Source organism: Chrysochloris asiatica, unplaced genomic scaffold, assembly GCF_000296735.1.
Source record: "Chrysochloris asiatica unplaced genomic scaffold, ChrAsi1.0 scaffold00175, whole genome shotgun sequence".
Lineage (NCBI taxonomy): Eukaryota > Metazoa > Chordata > Mammalia > Afrosoricida > Chrysochloridae > Chrysochloris > Chrysochloris asiatica.
The window spans coordinates 4841592-4860182 of NW_006408693.1; the positions used below are offsets into that span (position 1 = coordinate 4841592).

General features: G+C 35.9%; 1 protein-coding gene across 1 annotated transcript in view; it reads right to left on the reverse strand.

Moving 5' to 3' along the window:
• ACSS3 (acyl-CoA synthetase short-chain family member 3) overlaps positions 1 to 18591 on the reverse strand; it is a 304234-nt gene that overhangs the window by 184119 nt on the left and 101524 nt on the right. The window contains exons 4-5 of the mRNA XM_006871832.1: positions 16516 to 16650; positions 14265 to 14405 (exon numbers count right to left, since the gene is read on the reverse strand). Coding sequence (XP_006871894.1) covers positions 14265 to 14405; positions 16516 to 16650 — 276 coding nt within the window. The remainder of the gene's footprint in view (positions 1 to 14264; positions 14406 to 16515; positions 16651 to 18591) is intronic.

The following is an 18591-nucleotide window of genomic DNA, read 5'->3' on the forward strand; positions in this document are numbered from 1 at the left end:
ATCTCTTGAAATGGTTGAACATTAACCATTTCCTTTTGGTACAATGATTCTGTGTATTCCTTCCATCTTTTCTTGATGCATTCTGCATCATTCAATAATTTGCCCAGTGAGTCGAGGCTTGAATTTTTTTCTTCAGTTTTCCCAGCTTGAGAAATGCTGACCGTGTTCTTCCCTTTTGGTTTTCCATAATAGGACATTTTTATTTCAGTGGTTTGAATTCACCAACCACTTTGCGGAGAAAGATAAGGCTTTCTGCTCCATTATATTTACACTTTCAGAAACCCTTTCTGCTCCGTTATATTTACACTTTCAGAAACCCTATGCAAGGTCACTATGAGTCAGAACTGATTTGATGGAACACAACAACAATTGTATTTGTTGGCATAATTCTTTAAAGCACATACAAGTATCCCAACCCACTGCCTTTGAATTGATTCCACCTAATAATGATCCTATACAACAAACCAGAATGCTTTCATAGGGTTTCCAAGGCTGTAAATCTTTACAGAAGCAGGTTTCTCCATATATGTTTCAGAAAAATGAAAAAGAAATTGATTTTTGTTGCCTACTAAAATACCTGCTTTCAGTGTTACTACTAAAACATAGATATCAAGCTGTGTAAAAGGAGAGGGTCAGCCTAAAAGAGGAAGATTTTCACAAAAGGGACTGAAAAAGTGTCTGCAGCAATGGGCTCAAACATAGCAACTATTGTGAGCCTAACCCAGGGCAAGGCAATGCTTCCTTCTGTTGTACAGAGGGTTACCAGGGATTAGAAATGACTCCACAGCACCAAACAACAACAGCAAGCTGTGCAACATATTTTATTACCAACAAAATAACACCTGTTCTCTTAGCAAGTAGCAATGCAGCTTTGTTGACACTTGAGGGCTACTTTCTAGAGTGCATCATAAGGTTAGCTGGTTGCTTGATCATCCTGGGAGTAGTAGAAACCTATGAGCCGGGCTAGTAAGTTTCACACATGCACATTTCCATGTAAACTTTGCAGTTATTCTTCAAGGATTTTCTGTCCTGTCCTTAATGTACTTTGTTATCAAGACAGACTTTTCCCACGGTTCAATACTTTGATAACTTTTATATTAATCTATATGTAAATAATCTTTACTAAAAACTTTTATCCATTTTTCAGAGTTCTTTAAGCACAATGAGCTATCCATATGCTTGATGACAGACAGTAAAAGATAATGTTAGTAATGATTTCATAATGTTTTCAAGTTTTCTCTCCACCTAATCATCACTCTATTTAGATCTCATTTTTTATCTATAGTTCTAAGTATTCTTTGTTGTTGCTGTGAAGTACTGTTGAGTTGGTTCAGACCCATAGTGACCTTGCATAGGGTTTCCAAGGAGCAGCTGGTGAGCTTGAACTGCTGACCTTGCAGTTCAAATGGCTTTGCAGTCTGGCACGTTAACCCACAGCACCACACCACGATTCCAAGTATTGGTAGAACGGGATACATTTCTAGATTATATGGTATGGAAGATGGCTTGACTGGAAACCATGATGTAAAGGAATAAAATGCTAGGACAAAGTTTAGTAGTAATTCATTTGTGACAGCTGGAAGACAGATTAAAGAACAGATTATCTCATGTCTATATATATCTCCAAATGGACACTTCAAATGATAGTTATTAATGTTGCTCTGTCTATAAAAGGGCAGGTAGCTCTTCCCGTAAGCAACCTGAGGTAATCTCACAAAATGGAACCACACAAAAACATTCAAATTCAGAGGTTCAAATTTCCGGGCACATTTTAAGAACACCTGTCAGACTGCCCAGGCCATCAAGGGTATGCATATCCTGAAAGCCACCAAGAATCTTAAAGATGTCACTTTGCAGAAGCAACGTGTACTGTTAAGACATTACAATGGTGGCGTTAGTAGGTGTGCACCGGCCAAACAGTGGAGTTGGACACAGGGTCAGTGGCCCAAAAAAAACACTGAATTTTTGCTGCACATGCTTAAAATTGCAGAGAGCAATGCTGAATTTAAGAGTTTAGACGTGGATTCTCTGGTCATTGAACACATCCGGTCAACAAAATCCCCAAGATGCACCACCAAACTGACACAGCCCATGGTCAAATCAATCTCTACATGAGCTCCCCCTGCAACACTGAGATGATCCTCACAGAAAAGGAACAAATTGTTCCTAAACCTGAAGAGGAGGTTGCACAGGAGAAAAAGATAGCTCAAAATAAACTGAAGAAACAAAAATTTATGGCTCAGGAGTAAATTAAGCTTAAAATAAAATGCAAATAAAAGTAAAACCAAAAAGGCCGGTAATTAAAACCATCGGACACAGAAAGATAAGACATAAAAACGAAACTAAAGTATGCATGAAAGAATGTGTTAAAGGCTAGTGCTAATATCATACAAAAGGCAGAAATGTCAAAATAATTAGAATCTATCATCAAAAACAAATTAAAATGAAGCTGAAAGAGAAAATCTATAAGTATACTTTCTCACTGTTCATAATTTGTCATTGGTCTTTGATAATGATTCATTTTTAATTTTCAAGGATGAGTATAAAAATGTTAAGTTAAACATTAGTTTACCATCCATTAATTTAGACTTTATAGCAGCAATTTGGTCTTGGCTCCAAAATGCTCAGAATGTCTCAATATTCTGAATAATTAATATTGTATAGAAAAAGGACTGCATGGCCTCGTATTTTCCATGTAGATATTTTATAAAAATTTGGATTTGTTGTTGTTAAGTGTCATGGAGTCAGTTCCGACTCATAGCGACCCTGCACAGGGTTTCCAAGGGTGCAAATCTTTACGGGAGCAGAACACCTCATCTTTCTCCTGCAGAACCGCTGGTAGTTTTGAACTGCTGACCTTGCGGTTCACAGCCCAATTCGTAACCACTACGCTACCAGAGCTCCCTAAAAATTTGGATAGTAGAGAAATATTTAAAGCTTTGGTTTAACAAAAGAGTTTCTTTATCATTAACAAGGATTTGCATATAAAAACAAAATGACAAAGCATTTTCTTATTTATAATCACATTTTCCAAGTAAAGTTAAAATGCCTCTGAAAACACATGAATTATGCTAAAAAAAATAGATATCAGCATATTCTACATAAGCAAAAGTAATCAGTAACTCAAAATGGAACTATAGAGCATATTTCAAAACGAGTATGAGGTAAAAACATTTATTCAACATCTATGTTCACTCCTAAAACATAAGCATGCTGAAATTAACTTTTGTTTATTTTTATCTTTGTGATTATTTTCTTTGTAGACTTGTACTATGGTGCTATTGGTGGCGGTTGTATGATGTTGAGTTGATTCCTGCTCATAGAGACTCTGTATAGTGTTTTTGAGGCTGCAAGTTATGATCTGAAAGTATAATAGAAGTTTTCCATGATATTTTTGAAGCTCTCTCATATATAAATATAAATGTTTGTGTATATGTGGTGGTGGTTTTGTGCCATGGAGTCGGTTCCGACTCATAGCCACCCTGTGTAGGGTTTCTGAGGTTGTAAATCTTTACAGGAGCAGAAAGCCTCATCTTTCTGCCGCGGAACTGCTGGTAGTTTTAATCTGCTGATCTTGAGGTTAGCAGCCTGACTCATAACTACTATGTTACCAGAACTCCTTATGTATGTATGCATGCATGTATGTATCAATGTAGATAATAGATAGGTAGACATAGATAGCTAGATTGACTGATAGATATGAGATTGATAGCTATGTAGTAGTCTAGATGCCATCATGTCAGTTCCTGACATATGGTGACTACATGTGTTAAAGAGTACAACTGCTCTATAGGGTTTTCTCGGCTATATATGTAATCGTTATGAGAGCAGTTTTTCAGGCCTATCTTCCCACTATTTCATTGGATGAGTTTGAACTGCCAATCTTTAGGTTAACAGCTGATCACAAATGTTTGTGTCACTCAGAATCCTTAAATACATGAGGAAGCTTCAAAAATTTACTGGAAAAATTCCATTGTCTTTAAACTACATTTTCCCCAAAACTTTTTAAAGCTCCCTCATATATATACACATATATTTGTGTGTGGGGTGTGTGTGTGTGTGTGTGTGTGTGCATGGTTGTAGTAAAGATAAAAATATTCCAACTCAGAAAATAACAAAACAAGAAGAGGAAATAGATATTGTATTTTAAGAAAAGTCCATAACCAATGAAGATGGAGTCAGTAAGTAGAGAATCAAAGGCATGGTTAAAGCCAGGTTCTTTTTTGTTTGATTGTTAACTTTTTATTGCCATTAGAGAGAAGGTTTACAGAGCAAATTGATTTTCCACTTAACAATTAGTACCCGGTTTGTTTTATTACATTGATTGCAGTACCCTACAATGCCATAAGACTCTTCTCAGTTCCTCCTGCATGTACTGTGTTCATTCGTCCTTCTTTTTTTAATCTATTCCTGTGTTCTGAGGTTTATCTCATGGTAAATGCTGTCCTTTAGATTTTGTACAGTTGATTGTTTAACTCCCTGGTGTTACTGTTCATCCTGTAGAAGAATGCATTGTTTGGCTGACAGATGAGCCATGAGGGTGAGTTCAATTTTTTGTCCTGAAGAGTGACCGATGGCCACAGTCTTGGTAATTCCACCAGCCTCTATCACACCAGTAAACTTGGTTTTATATATATATATATATATATATATATATATATATATATATATATATTATTTTGAGTTTTGTTCTACATATGTGCTGCAAATATATCTATGTTTATAATAAAGCCTGGTGTGATGTTATAGGAATAAACACTGGATTACTAAGCACAATTTCAGTGGTTCAACCCCACCAGTTTCTCTTTAGAAACCCTACAGGTGGTCACTATGGGTCGGAACCAACTTGACAGAACTTTGCAGAACAACATAACAGAACAAACAGGGGGAAATGTATGGTATGTTCTTAGCCATAATCAAACACCTGAAGGGAATGAATAATTGCTCCTGGAAGTTTGGGACCATAGTTATGGGGAACATCAAGGTCTGTTGGCATACTACAGGTGACAAGTGTTCTGCATTCTACTTGTTCTGTGTTCTACATCCTATTTTGGTGAGTACAACTAAGGACTTAAAAACATGTGAGTCGATGTCTGTTGTACGACTATTGGACTACCTCCATACAGAGCAGAGAAAAGTGAAGAAAATCAAAGAAACACGTAAACAATAAGTCCAGAGGAGTAATGAACCATGTGGACCTCAGCCTCCACCACACTGAGACCAGAAGAAAGAGATGGTGCCCACCTATCACTGCTGATCACTCTGAAAATGATCACAATAGAGTCCTGGATAGAAAATACATGATTCTTATTCCTTAAAAAATCCATCACATCAACTATATGCTTGTTTTTTTTATTGGCTTTACAGAGGGGATTCCCTTTTACTAGGTCCCACCTTTTTCATTGTCTACACAAGTACTTAAAGGCTCTGAAAAAGTGCCACTTCTTCTGAGACTCAGTTCCCAATGCATAATTTGTGCTAAATGCTTCTCCTGTGGTTTTCTGTAGCTCCTGGGCCTGCAAACATCCTCAGAGGGCTGACATCATCAGTTTTCTTCCTTCTGTGTTGTGAGGAGAACGTCATTTTATCTTCAGTCCGGTGTGGCTGACTGGCTGACTAACTGTGTGCTGTGAGTCAGTTTCAATTTGTAGAGATCCTATATAGGGTTTCCAAGATTGTAAATCTTTACTGGAGAAGAAAGCCTCATCTTGCTCTCCAGGAGTGCCTTGCAGCTAGTGTGTAACCCACTACACCACTAGGCATTTAATATATCTATTGACTAGTTAAATATATGAACAAACAGTTGAATGAATGCATGAATGCATGAGCAATAAATGCCTTTTTAAAAATACCCTTCTTTGCTCAGGAGAAACCCTTGACACTTGGGCAACTTGGTGAATCATATAAAAAGAAATCAAACATTTCCATTTAAGATATTTCATCAAACATGAAAATTCTTACCCCAGGCTTTTGGATAAGTCTGAGAAAGTACATTTGCAGAGAATACTTTTAAAAGCTGTATAATTTTGTTATTGATCTAAACAACTGTGAGACAGGGGCAAAGGTGAAGCCAGTTCAGCATTTTAAACTGCAAGAGTAGCACATATAAAAAACAAAACAAAACAAAAAAAACTTAACTGCTTTTTTGTTGTTGTTGGTTGACTTCACTCACGTTTTTCTAGGGCAGGGAGTACACATCTCACGCATAAAAATTGAAGTTAATCAAGTTGTATAAATGCACACGAGGACAAAATACCTTATCTACCACCCTCTTCTTAAATCTTCCTTTCAATCACTCTGATTTTATTTTAAAGTTTTATTGTGAATTGAGTGATAGTTTAGAGAACATTGGTTTTACACTCATCCTATGACATTTCGTTTCATTGCAATCCCCTCCATGCATCATCACTCAACAGTATTTGTTTCTATTCCCTCTGGGTTTTCTTGTTGTTTATTTGTTTTGTTTTTGGATGGACACAAAAACACTAACGAATATATAATTATTAAAACAACCTAAGGGCACATTCTGCAAGTCTGTCTCCTGGTAGGCAGCACACAGCTTTTCTCTTTCCATGAGTCTACAGTCCTCAGCTGTTCTATCTCTCCATGTCATCATGTCTGCCGTAATCTCTGGTGTCCTTGTTTCTCCCACATTCCACTTGTGCTCTTCTCCTTTGATGGTCCTTGGGTCCTCTGTTCCTGGACTGTAAGATTAACTATTCTCCCGTTTATGTTACAAAAGTCGACATTTTACAGTTGTGATGATCACAATTCATGATAACAATTATTCACTATTTAATCATAAGAATCTTATCCTCATCTCCTTTCACCGGACCTATCTAAACAAGATGAAAACTATTCAGTGGTGATTCTTCCTTCCCCTGCACATTCTGAAAATCAACTCCTTCTTGAAAACTTGCAAGCTAGTCACTCCATGACTAATCATTTTGCTTTTGTGTTCATTTGACAATTCCCTTGTCTTCTTTTATCACTGTACTTTTCTACTTTTTCTTTTTTGGTTATCACTGTCCTTCAGGATAACAAGTTGAAGAAAGAAAACTATGATTGTCACTAAATTTTCATTCTCAACAGAGCACCCCATTCAGATGGGAGATTCTTCTATAATCTGGTGCTTATACGTATCATGAATAACAACAGCATAAAAATCCACTGCCATTAAGTTGACTCTGACTCATAGCAACTCTATACAGTGTTTCCAAGACTATAAACCTTTATAGGAGCAAACACTCTTATCCTTATCTTTCATATAGGCTGGTGGTATTGAATTACCAACCTTGTGGTTAGTAGCCCAATGCCTAACCCATAGCACCACCAGGGCTCCATAAGTATCATGAATATAGATATGCAAACCAAAGAGGGTAAAAGTCCAGAACAAAATAAAAATGTATGTAAAGTAGTTTAGCTGTAGTTGCTGGTCTATTTGCAGCAGCAAACAGATTAATTTGTTGTACAGCATCCTAACAATGCCACAGTTGGCAGATGCAGAAATGCAAATATGGACTAAATAAACCTACAAATACTGAAGAGATAAAAAATCACTTTACATGTGCCTTATATGTGTTCCTAGGAAATTATTACTTTTAAGCTTAATACTTTAAAGGACTCATGACATAAACATCAAAGACAAAAAAAATAAACAAAAAAAACATATAGCATGAAATTTATATTAAAAAGTGTCATTAATGCATGTGTGCTCATTTATCTTGTAATTTTATTCTAGAAATTCTAATATTGAAATTATAGATACTATCAACCCTAACACCTATCAAAATGCAATTAGAATTTCATAAATAAAGAGAAGTCTGAGGAACTGACTCAATAAGAAAGAGATTATTCAACAAATATTCTGAGAAACTACCAAGACCAAATTTTAATGCTCGTGCTATAGTAGATTCAGAGGAGTATGAAATACACCCTTGGTTATCATGCAACATTATTAAAATAAGTAAGTAAATGCTGTTGTGTATAAGAGAATAAAATAAGTAACAAAGGGTGTTGGTCACATTTAGTATGATGTAAAGGATGGAGATTCTAAAGTTCACTGAAGGGAAGAGGAACATATTTCTGAGGTGTGTTGGCAGATAAGTGACTTAGCTTTCCATTCAGTATATTCTGCTTTGCAAAACCCATTCGCTCCCATGATTTCAACACCAGGACTCTATACTGACCACCTACAAAAGTCTATCATCTATATAGAAGAGGAAAAAAAAAGAGTATTCTGATACAATTTGATGGACTTGACCTACATCTATGGATGCAGTAGCTCAAAACAGGAAACAAATCCTTATAACAAGGATCATTCCCACCCCCTCCATACACAGAGTAGATAGGGATGGGCAACTTGAATATGGCTACCCAAAATGGGGGGTGGGGGTGGGCTACAAAGGCAAGAAGTGACTGGCCTACAATCTTTCAAGAGGGAATCTAGATCCTGAGGGTGTGGAGGAAGGTAGAATCTCCACTGAGTAGTATCCAATCTGTCTAGGCAGGGCTGATGAAAGGAAATGCAGATAGGCATCTTGTGATACAATAGTGAATAATTGTTATCAGGACTGACTGTGAGGGTTTGAAATGCAAAAGTAGACATTTTATAGCAAGGAGGGGAGTGATTAACTTTTCAGTCTAGGAGTGGAGGTCCCTGGGACCATCAATGGAGAAGAGCGGAGAGTGGGACCCCACCCAGTGAAGCAGTGATGCCTGAGATGGAGGCAGAGAGCATGATGTGGAGAGATGGAGCAGCTGGGAACTTTTGATTTAGAGAGGGAGAGGGGCTGTGTGCTGACGACCAGGGGGCAGGCTTGTAGTGTATACCCTTTGGTTGGTTGATGATGCATGGAGGGGATTGTAACCATGGCAACGAAATTATATACAATAGAATGAATGTAAAACTAATGTTCTCCCATGTCAGCTATCACATAATTCACAATAAAACATTAAAAAAAAACAAAAAAAAAAACACCTGTCTATCTTCTAAAATAGACATACTTCTAAGGTCCTAGATACTCACTTCTAATGCTAGCTATCATCTCGATTTTAAAGTTCCATATTCAATATTTTCATAACTCCCTAGCCCTAAATTATCCTCCTCATGTTTTTATTTTAATTAATATTCAAAACCATCCTCCTTGGTTCTCAGATTCAATGTTTTAAGCTATTTCTGTGCCTCACTGCTAACTTGAACCAAGTTCAATTCATCCTTATTAAGTATCCTGTTCTAAGTCTTAAAATATTTACCAGATGGAAAACTAGTCTCCTTCCTTATTTTTCTAGCACAGTATTGCAGTGATTATTTTTATTTACCTTGTGTTTATTTGCTTGTTTTCTCAACAGAATACTAAACTGATTTCCTTTCTTCTTTTTCTATCCTGTTTAAGAAGCACTATAGCTCTCCATGCTCCTAAGTACAGAATATAATGAAAATTTCTTGTTTAAACTTTAATATTACCCACAGTTTAGCCTTTGCCTATATATATATATATATATATATAAAACCTTTGTTAGTTCTTCATTTTGCACCATATGCACTAGCCATCTTGGAGTCTTCCTTCTATCCTGAAATCTTGTCTTTGCATTTGCTGTCCCCTTTGCCTGTAACGGCCTCCTCTCATGACATGAAACTATGAAAAAGTTCTATTCATCCTTCAAATGTCACCTTATCAAGAGATCTGTTTTACAATTTATCTGGAAAACCAGCATTTCTTCTTCCATCATTCCGTTCTTTTACCTTGCTATATTTTTTTCATGATAACACTTATCATGAAAATAGTTTTCCACTTGATTACTAACTGAAAAGGTTCATAGTTCAAATCCATTCAGAGATGCTTCATAAAACAAGGATTAGTGATCTGTTTCAATGTAAAGTCTTGAAAACCCTATGAAGCTATTCTACTCAGCACACATGCTCAATATGAGACAGAATCAACTCAACAGCAACTAACACCATCAACAATATATCTCTATTTATTATGACCTGTATTCCAGCAATAAAATAGACACTTCTAGAAGACAGAGAAACACATATTTAGTATTCAGTAATATTTGTTGTTCTTGATGTCATCCCACAACTCTTCTGGTCTTTAGTCTTTCGTGTTTAATGTATCAAATCTGTTCTTCAGATGATCTCTAAATTAAGGGGTATATATTTAAGGTCATATTTTGGCTCTCATGGACTTGTTTTCATTTTCTTCAGCTTCACTTTGAATTTGCATATGAGCAATTAATGGTCTGTTTCACAATCTGCTCCTGGCCTTGTTTTGACTGATGATACGGAGCTCTTCCATCGTCTCTTTCCGCAGATGTAGTCAATTTGATTTCTAAGTATTCCATCTGGCGAGGTCCACATCTCGTATGCTGTCTAAAGAAGGTATTTGAAATGAACAAATCATTGAATTTGCAGAATTCGATTGTGCAATTTCCAGCATCATTTCTATCATCAAGGTCATATTTTCCAACTACAGATCTTTCCTCTTTGCTCCAAACCTTTGCATTCCAATCACCAGTAATTATCAATATAGCTTGAATGCATGTTTGATCAATTTCAGATTGAAGAAGTTGGTAGAATTCTTCTATTTTATCCTCGCTGGCTTTAGTGATTGGTGCGTAAATTTGAATAATAGTGGTATTAACTGGTCTTCCCTGTAGGCGCAGGGATATTATCCTATTACAGACAGCATTGTACCTCATGACTGATCTGGATATGTTCTTTTTGGCAACGAATGCAACACCAGAAGAAGTGCAGCCACAGTGTTCCTTGGAGGCCAACATGGCCAAACTTCGTCTCTCATACTTCGGACATATTGTCAGGAGGGACCAGTCACTGGAGAAGGATATCATGTTTGGTAAGGTGGAGGGCCAGAGAAAAAGAGGAAGACCCCCAACGAGATGGATTGGCAAAGTGGCAGCATTAACGGGCTCAAGTGTAGCAACAATCGTGAGGTTGGCCCAGGATCGGGCAGTGTTTTGTTCTGTTGTGCATAAGGTTGCTATGAGTCGGTATCCACTCAATGGCACCTAACAACAACAACAACAATGTTCGTTTAATTAATTGAATTTAATCTTTCAGGCAACATCCCAACCTTATCTTCCACTCAAGAGAGAGTTAATGTTGCTCTTTTATAGCTAGGATCACAGTCTATCTTGCACTACATATGTTCTTATATATTTCAACTCCAATACAATTGAAGAACTGCAGTGTTACCCATATTTGTATCTCTCTTAACAAAGAGTGAGTGTCCAACATACCTAGATAAGTCTGAAAGTGTAGATACAAAATCATGTGTTGTTAGGTGCCATCAAGTTAGTTCCAACTCATAGAAATCCAGTGTACAACTAAATGAAACACTGCCCAGTCCTGTGACATCCTGACAATTGTTGTCATGTTGAGCCCATTGTTGCAACCATTGTGTTAGTCCATCTCATTGAGATGTTTCCTCTTTCAAACTGATCCTCTACTTTGTCAAACATTATGTCCTTTACCAGTGAAAGCTCCCTGCTGATAACGTTCTAGTATGTTCATAAATACAATTATTAAACAGAAATATTAACATCTGAAGCTATAATTTGACATATTCTCCATCCAGGTACATATACTTCTGAAGGCTGTGCTTCCATCTCTCCAGTCCTCCCCTAAAGAATTATGCACTCTTCATTTATATTATGTCAAATTGGCAGTTTGGGCATCTTTGAGAGACTCAAATCATGTTCCCTTTCAACGTTCTTTAAGATTTGAAAATAAAAATAAGTCTGTAGAATCAAGATCAAGGCTAGAGGGTGGGTGGGGTAAGGGTTCTTAATGAAATTATCATAGGACAGCCCTTGCTAACCTCCAAGAATGAGCAGGCAAATTGTCATTATGGAAAAAATTTCCTCAGTGAAACTTTCCAGAACTTTCTCTCACCAGTGCAGTTAAAACATTTTCTTAATAACATAATAAGCACTTGTTATTACCCTATGTTCTTTGAGAAAAATCTTTCAAGATTACTACTTTGAATCTCTAAAAGCAACCACCAAAAACTTCTGAAGTGACCTCTCCACCTTGAATTTGACCAAGGAGAAGATCCCCTCAGAAGCCACTGTTTTGATTTGAACTTTTTGGGGACTTCTGGTAGCATAGTGGTTACGAAGCAGGCAGCTAATCTCACGGTCAGCAGTTCGAAACTACCAGCTGTTCTGCATGAGAAATATGAGGCTTTCTGCTCCTGTAAAGATTTACAGCCTCGGAAACCCTGTAAAAAGTCGCTATCAGTAGGAATGGACTCCACAGCACATAACAAAAACAGCAACACCCTAACCAAGACTAATATAAATACATGAGTGAAAGAATTTTCCTGCAGCTATCTACTGATTGCAGAGACTTGTTTAAACATGTTTTGTTTGTGATAAACTCATATGTGTATGAATTAGAATTCTAGTGGTAATTATTTTTTTATTTGCCCTCCTATATATAATAAATTGAACTGAATTAAATGGGATAGACAGAATTTCATATGTATCTAATCTCTATTTATTAAAATAAATAATCCTCAGGCTAATACATCATGAAGAAAATAATGATGATGGGAACATCAAATGATCTTCAGCTTGAGCACTGACAAGAATTCAGAAAAGAACTTGGTCTACGGTAAACATGGATTAGCTAGGATCCTTTGTTATGTGGAACATGCACACTTTTCGGATGTAATGTTCTGTATATTACTTTTACTTTATTTCTACTACTATGATTGGCTCAGTTCTGAGTTACTGACAAGTTCTCTTTCTGCCCCTCCCATACAGATCCCAATCAAGGCCACAGTGAACTTCAGAGTGACTTAAACTCTTGAAGTAGTATACGTCATTTTACAAGATCCCTTCCGTGTTTTAAGAAGCTAGTATGTTGTTGCTGTTGTTGTTTATTTGGTTAGAGTAGTCTATGTTTTCATAGTCAGGTGTTTCCTTTCATGTTGGTACTTTATATTAGAAGGAGTCCAGGTAGTGTAGTAGGTTATGACTGCTAACTACAAGGTCAGCATTCGAAAAATAACAGCAAAAGTCTTGGATTCCAAAGTGATAGACATTTACTTACATAAGCAACAAACATGAATTGAGCACCAAATAATATATACAAAGCATTGTGTTGTTGTTGTTACTGTTGTTAAGTGCCGTCGAGTCAATTCCGACCCATAGTGACCCTGTATAGGGTTTCCAAGGAGCAGCTGGTGTTCTTGAACCACTGACCTTGTAGCTCAAACAACATTGCAGTCTGACGCATCAGCCCACAGCGTCATATCAGGACTCCATAAAAAGCATTGTAGTAGACCAAAATATAATATAACATGCTCTTTAACCTCATGAAGAATATATTCCCTCTCAAAAGTTTTCCTGTCCACAAGTCTCATGTGAAATGCTAATATTTATCCTTTTAAAAAATCTAATCTAAAAGAATCATTAAGAATCTTAACAAGTTATGATTTCATAATGCTGATACTACAGAGATCTAATATTAACAAAGAGGCAACTGCCACCAAAGACAATAGTGATTATGAGTGCTCCTTCCCCCACCAAAATTCTACAATTCTGTGAGAACTGAATTTTCTAATGAAAATGAATAAGAAGGTGAGACTGAAAGTTTTTATGAAGTTATATGAAGAAACAGATATATTCAGAGATACCATGCAGAGAAGATGTTTGCTTGATATTTGATGCATTCATGAATATTGATGCTTTTAACTCTGTTTTGTGAAAACACCTTTCATGGTAAACAGATTTAAAAATTCTTGAGTGTCTGCTATGCAGTAACTAAAGTAGTTCAATACTCTGGATAAATCACTCGTTATTCAAATTGTCTAGACCAATTCTCAAACTTGTATTTTTATAAAAAAGGACTGCATTCCCCCAGATCAAAATTCAATTTCATATCATATGTAAGTAATACTTCATTTAATGTGTTTTTCATTTAAAATACATTTTTTAAAAAAATGTCATTGAAACAATCAAAAACCTATTTATTTAGTGTCTTACTAAAGCAATTACATATTGGTGAAAATTATGAAAAGTCTTGAAGAAACAGGAGCAGAGCATTGGACATTAAATATAATAAAGATTTTCTCTATGTTTAGAGGTAAGAATGAAATATTTTGAAGATTATATAAAGTAACTGGATTTCAACTTCACAAAACAGTCTGTAAGCATTTTCAGTCAATAATCATATATTGTCAGTGCAAAAGAAATATTCTGCCATAAATATTTATCCTTAAGAGGGTGGATACCTTGGGCAACCCCGTTGTTCCAGAAGTGTAAAGAATATACAGGGGATGTTCAGAAAGAACAGGGACGCAATCATGTGACTGTGCTTTCGCCATCTCATCATCCCAATCAAGGTCACGACCTGGAACCAAAGGAACCGTCTCCTACACAGGAAAAATACATGAAGATGCACTGAAAGATGTTTAAATCGGTGCATAAACAGAGAACATCTACATCTATATAAGTCATTTAACTGAATATCTAGGACAATATTATACTCAACATTGGGTTTATAATAAAAACTCTGATAGCCATCAGTTAAGATAAATATTAATAAAGAATTCAACTGAATTTACAAAAGAATATATTTTATTCAAATATCTAGTCATATTTCCATCAAGATCTTGGTTCATGTTTCCATTAATGTATATATGCTAATGACTTTATTACCAAATTCTATTTTTCATTACCTATTTATTTTACTTTGGGATAGCTGTCTTCACAATTAAATGCCAACTAACTCCTTAAGTTTCCTCTTTATACAAGTGCCTGTTAGTTAAAAGTCATTAAACTAATGTAAGGAGCTCAGGTAGTGTAGTGGTTACTAGTTGGGCTGCTAACCTCAAGGTCAGCAGTTTGAAACAACCATTTGTTCTACAGGAGAAAGATGAGGCTTTCTGTTCCCATAAAGATTTACAGCCTTGGAAACCCTGTGCAGGGTTGCTATGAGTTGGAACCAAATCCAAAGCACACCACCACCCCACCAAACTGGCGTTCAGATCATGACTCCACTATTTATTAGCTGTGATCATTAGCTTGGATCACTCCACGAGTTTGTTTCTTCAGCTATAAAATGGGGCAGGTAATAGCACCAAAGAGTCCTGGTACAGCTCTGTAGGATAAGCACTGGATTGCTAATCACGAGGATGGAGGTTCAAACCTACCAGTTGCTCTTCATTAACCCTATAGAAATTCACTATGTTTTGGAACTGACTCAACAGTGCTTAACAGTAACACCTGTTTCACTGGCTAGTGAAATTAAATAAGCAGTTGAACGTATTAGCATTGAACCTAGAACATCAAAAGTGCTTAATGAATTCCACATAGATTTATACATGTGCACACATAATCATGTACACAAACTTTTGTGTTTGTAGTCCTATCCTTCTTCTAACCTTCTCTTACAAAAAGGCTTCTATATGCTGACTTTACATTCCCTGGTTTAATAACAATTCCTTATATATGCTTGAGTTTATCTGAAAGAGACTTAAAATTATTCTTTGAGACAGTAAGATTAAAATTATTGCTGCAGAAGTTCATGAGCCACAGACTACTAAATCTTTACTCAAGAATTTAATGTGGTAATAGAAATTGTTGGTGGTAAGCAAAATGACACCGTTTTAACATTGTCTATTCTTAATACTTTGCCATTTAAGTATTTTCTGCAGATAACCTCTGAAGAGCTACACAAAACTACATAGAAATTACACTTGTGATTTCTTTTCTGCAAAAAAAAAAGGAGCCAATTATCTGTTAGAAACTCTAGTTGGTCTTACCATGAGTAGTTGGAGACTTGCTTGAATAGACAAATAATTAGATCAAATGTATTACAAAATACATTGTAAATGTATTCATTTATGTATTATACTGATTTTTCCTTCAGGGATCACAGAAAAATTTATTCATTTAGAATATTCATATTTTATTTTCCTGAACATAGCTTTATTTTCAGCTTAAATACCTTTTTAAATTTTTACAAACATTCTTACATACAAATTAATCATAACTCACCAAGATGCAGGATAATAGAGAAATTAAGTGTGAAATGAAGGAGAATGCATTCAAATCATGATGCTGGCTTTTACTAATTAGCTATGTGACTTTGGACAACCTACTTTATCTCTCTGTTATTAGAATAATACTGATAATACTGCCTAGTTCACTGATAGCAGAGTGGCTTAAAAACTTATATTAATTAGTCAATATTTGTTAATATTATCACTATTAGTATTGCTATAATTAAACTAATAAATGACACTCATCCTAAATACAACATCATGGATCCTAATTCATTAGTATTTCATGTGTTTCTTTATGTTACTCTTTTGTTCTAAGTCAGTTCTTTTATAAAGACACTAGATATGAATCACCCTGTTTAGGAATGATAACAAGATTTATGTAGTACCTTTTAAGTCTAGTGTGCCTTTAAAATATTCAAGACTAGAATAATCTTTACCACATTATAATGAATAAGAACAGCATAAAATAGTTTACCATATTTGGACGGTTGTAAATGAGAACTTTGTCAGGTTTGTGTTGTCCTATCCTCAGTGCTTCTTCTAGAAGTGGTATATATTCTACCTTTCTTCCAGGTTCAATGCCAAATGATGCTGTTACAACCACCTTGGGCTACAATTAAAAAAAAAAAATTGAGAAAGGTTAGCAGTCAAGTTTCTAAATAAGGTGGTCACAGTAGTTCAGGTGCAAAACGGAAGTTGTACATGTCTAAGGAACTGTTTGAATGATCCTGTTCCCTACTGAATAAAGAGCCTGAAAACAAATAAATTCTTTTAAAATGTTATATAGCTAACCTTTTCCACATGAATTTCACTTAACCTGCTCAAATTTATATCCAGAGATGTGTTTGGTTTATAAATATGAGCTGTACAAAAATCTTTCAAAGAATTCATGGAGAAAGTAGATTTGCAATGAACTAGTGAAATGTACACAATTTCTAGTGCCCTTCTTCAGACTTCATAGAGCTAGTTGTTGGTGATTAGACAGATAGATAGATAGATAGATAGATAGATAGATAGATAGATAGATAGATAGATAGATAAAATCATTTCTTTCCTTATACTAAATATAAATATAAATACAAGGGTAGGACAAAAAGCATCTACACTCTGACTGCAGAATTTATATTAATCAACTTTTAGAAAAGACAAATATATCATTTTTCAACATACTGTCCACTGTCCTTACCTTTCAGTACACTTTGTCCATCTGTCAACAAGCTTTCATATTCTCTTATTTAAAAATGTTTTAGCCTGAACTGAAAGCCACAAAAGCACTGTTCATCAGAGGTGAATCTTCATCTTCAAAGTGTTCCTTTCAGGGGACCAAACAGGTGAAAGTCTGATGGAGCAAGATCAGGACTATAGGGTTGATGTCTTAGGGCCTCAAAACAACATTTTCTCAGAGTGTCAACAGGGGGGGGCAGAGGTGTGCAGGATATGCATTGTCATGCAAGATCACAATGCCCTTGGGTAACAGTCCTCTATTTTAATCTGAAATTTATGATTCAGCTCTTCAGTAAGCATATCATTGTAATGAGCACTTTTGATTGTTTAACGTTTTTCTTGATAGTGTTCCAATAGTGGTACTTGAGAACCCCAGAAAACTGTAAGCATCAATTTTCCAGCTCATGGCTGACTTTTGAACTTTTTCTTGGTCAGCAATTGAGGATATTTCCATTCCATACTCTGTTGCTCACTCTCAAGTTCATAGTGATGAATCCATGTCTCATCTCCAGTAATGATTTCTTTAAGAAACTTTTACCTTCCTTCAAGTATGGGTCCAAATTTTATTAGCAGATGTCCAAACACTTCTGTTTATGTTCTTCTGTGAGTTGTTTCAGTACCTATGTCTCACAAACTTTTTGCAACCCAAATCTGTCATGAATTATTTCATAGGCAAAGCCATGGCTGATTTGCAAATTATTTGCCACAAACTCCACTGTTACTCATCTATTCCATAGTATCAGTTCAGGTGCAGGCTCAATACTGTCGTCAGCTAAGGACACGGACAGGTGTTTTAATATAACTGGAGTGTGGAAATTTTTTACTTACCCTTGTATTTATTTTTATCTAATAACATATTTGTATTATATTATTTGATAAAAATAAGCTGTGATAGTATAGTGGTTAATGAACTGGGCTGCTAATCTCATGATTAGCAATACTAATCAGAAATTACCATTGGTTCCATGAGAGAAAGAAGAGGGTTTCTACTTCCATAAAGGAGCTCTGTTAGCGTAGTGGTTACGAATCGGGCTGCTAACCTCAAGGTCAGCAGTTCGAAACTACCAGTTCTTCCGCTGGAGAAAGGTGAAGCTTTCTGCTCCCATTAAGAGTTGCAGTCTCGGCAACACTGTGCAGAGTCACTATGAGTCGGAACCAACTCCAAGGTACTTAACATTAACAACAACAACAAAGACTTACTGTTCCGGAAACCATTACAGGGTAGCTATAAGGATTGAAGTTGTCAAGGACTTCATTCTTCTTGGATCAACTATCAACACTCGCGGAAGTAGCAGTCAAGAGATCAGACGACGTATTGCACTGGGCA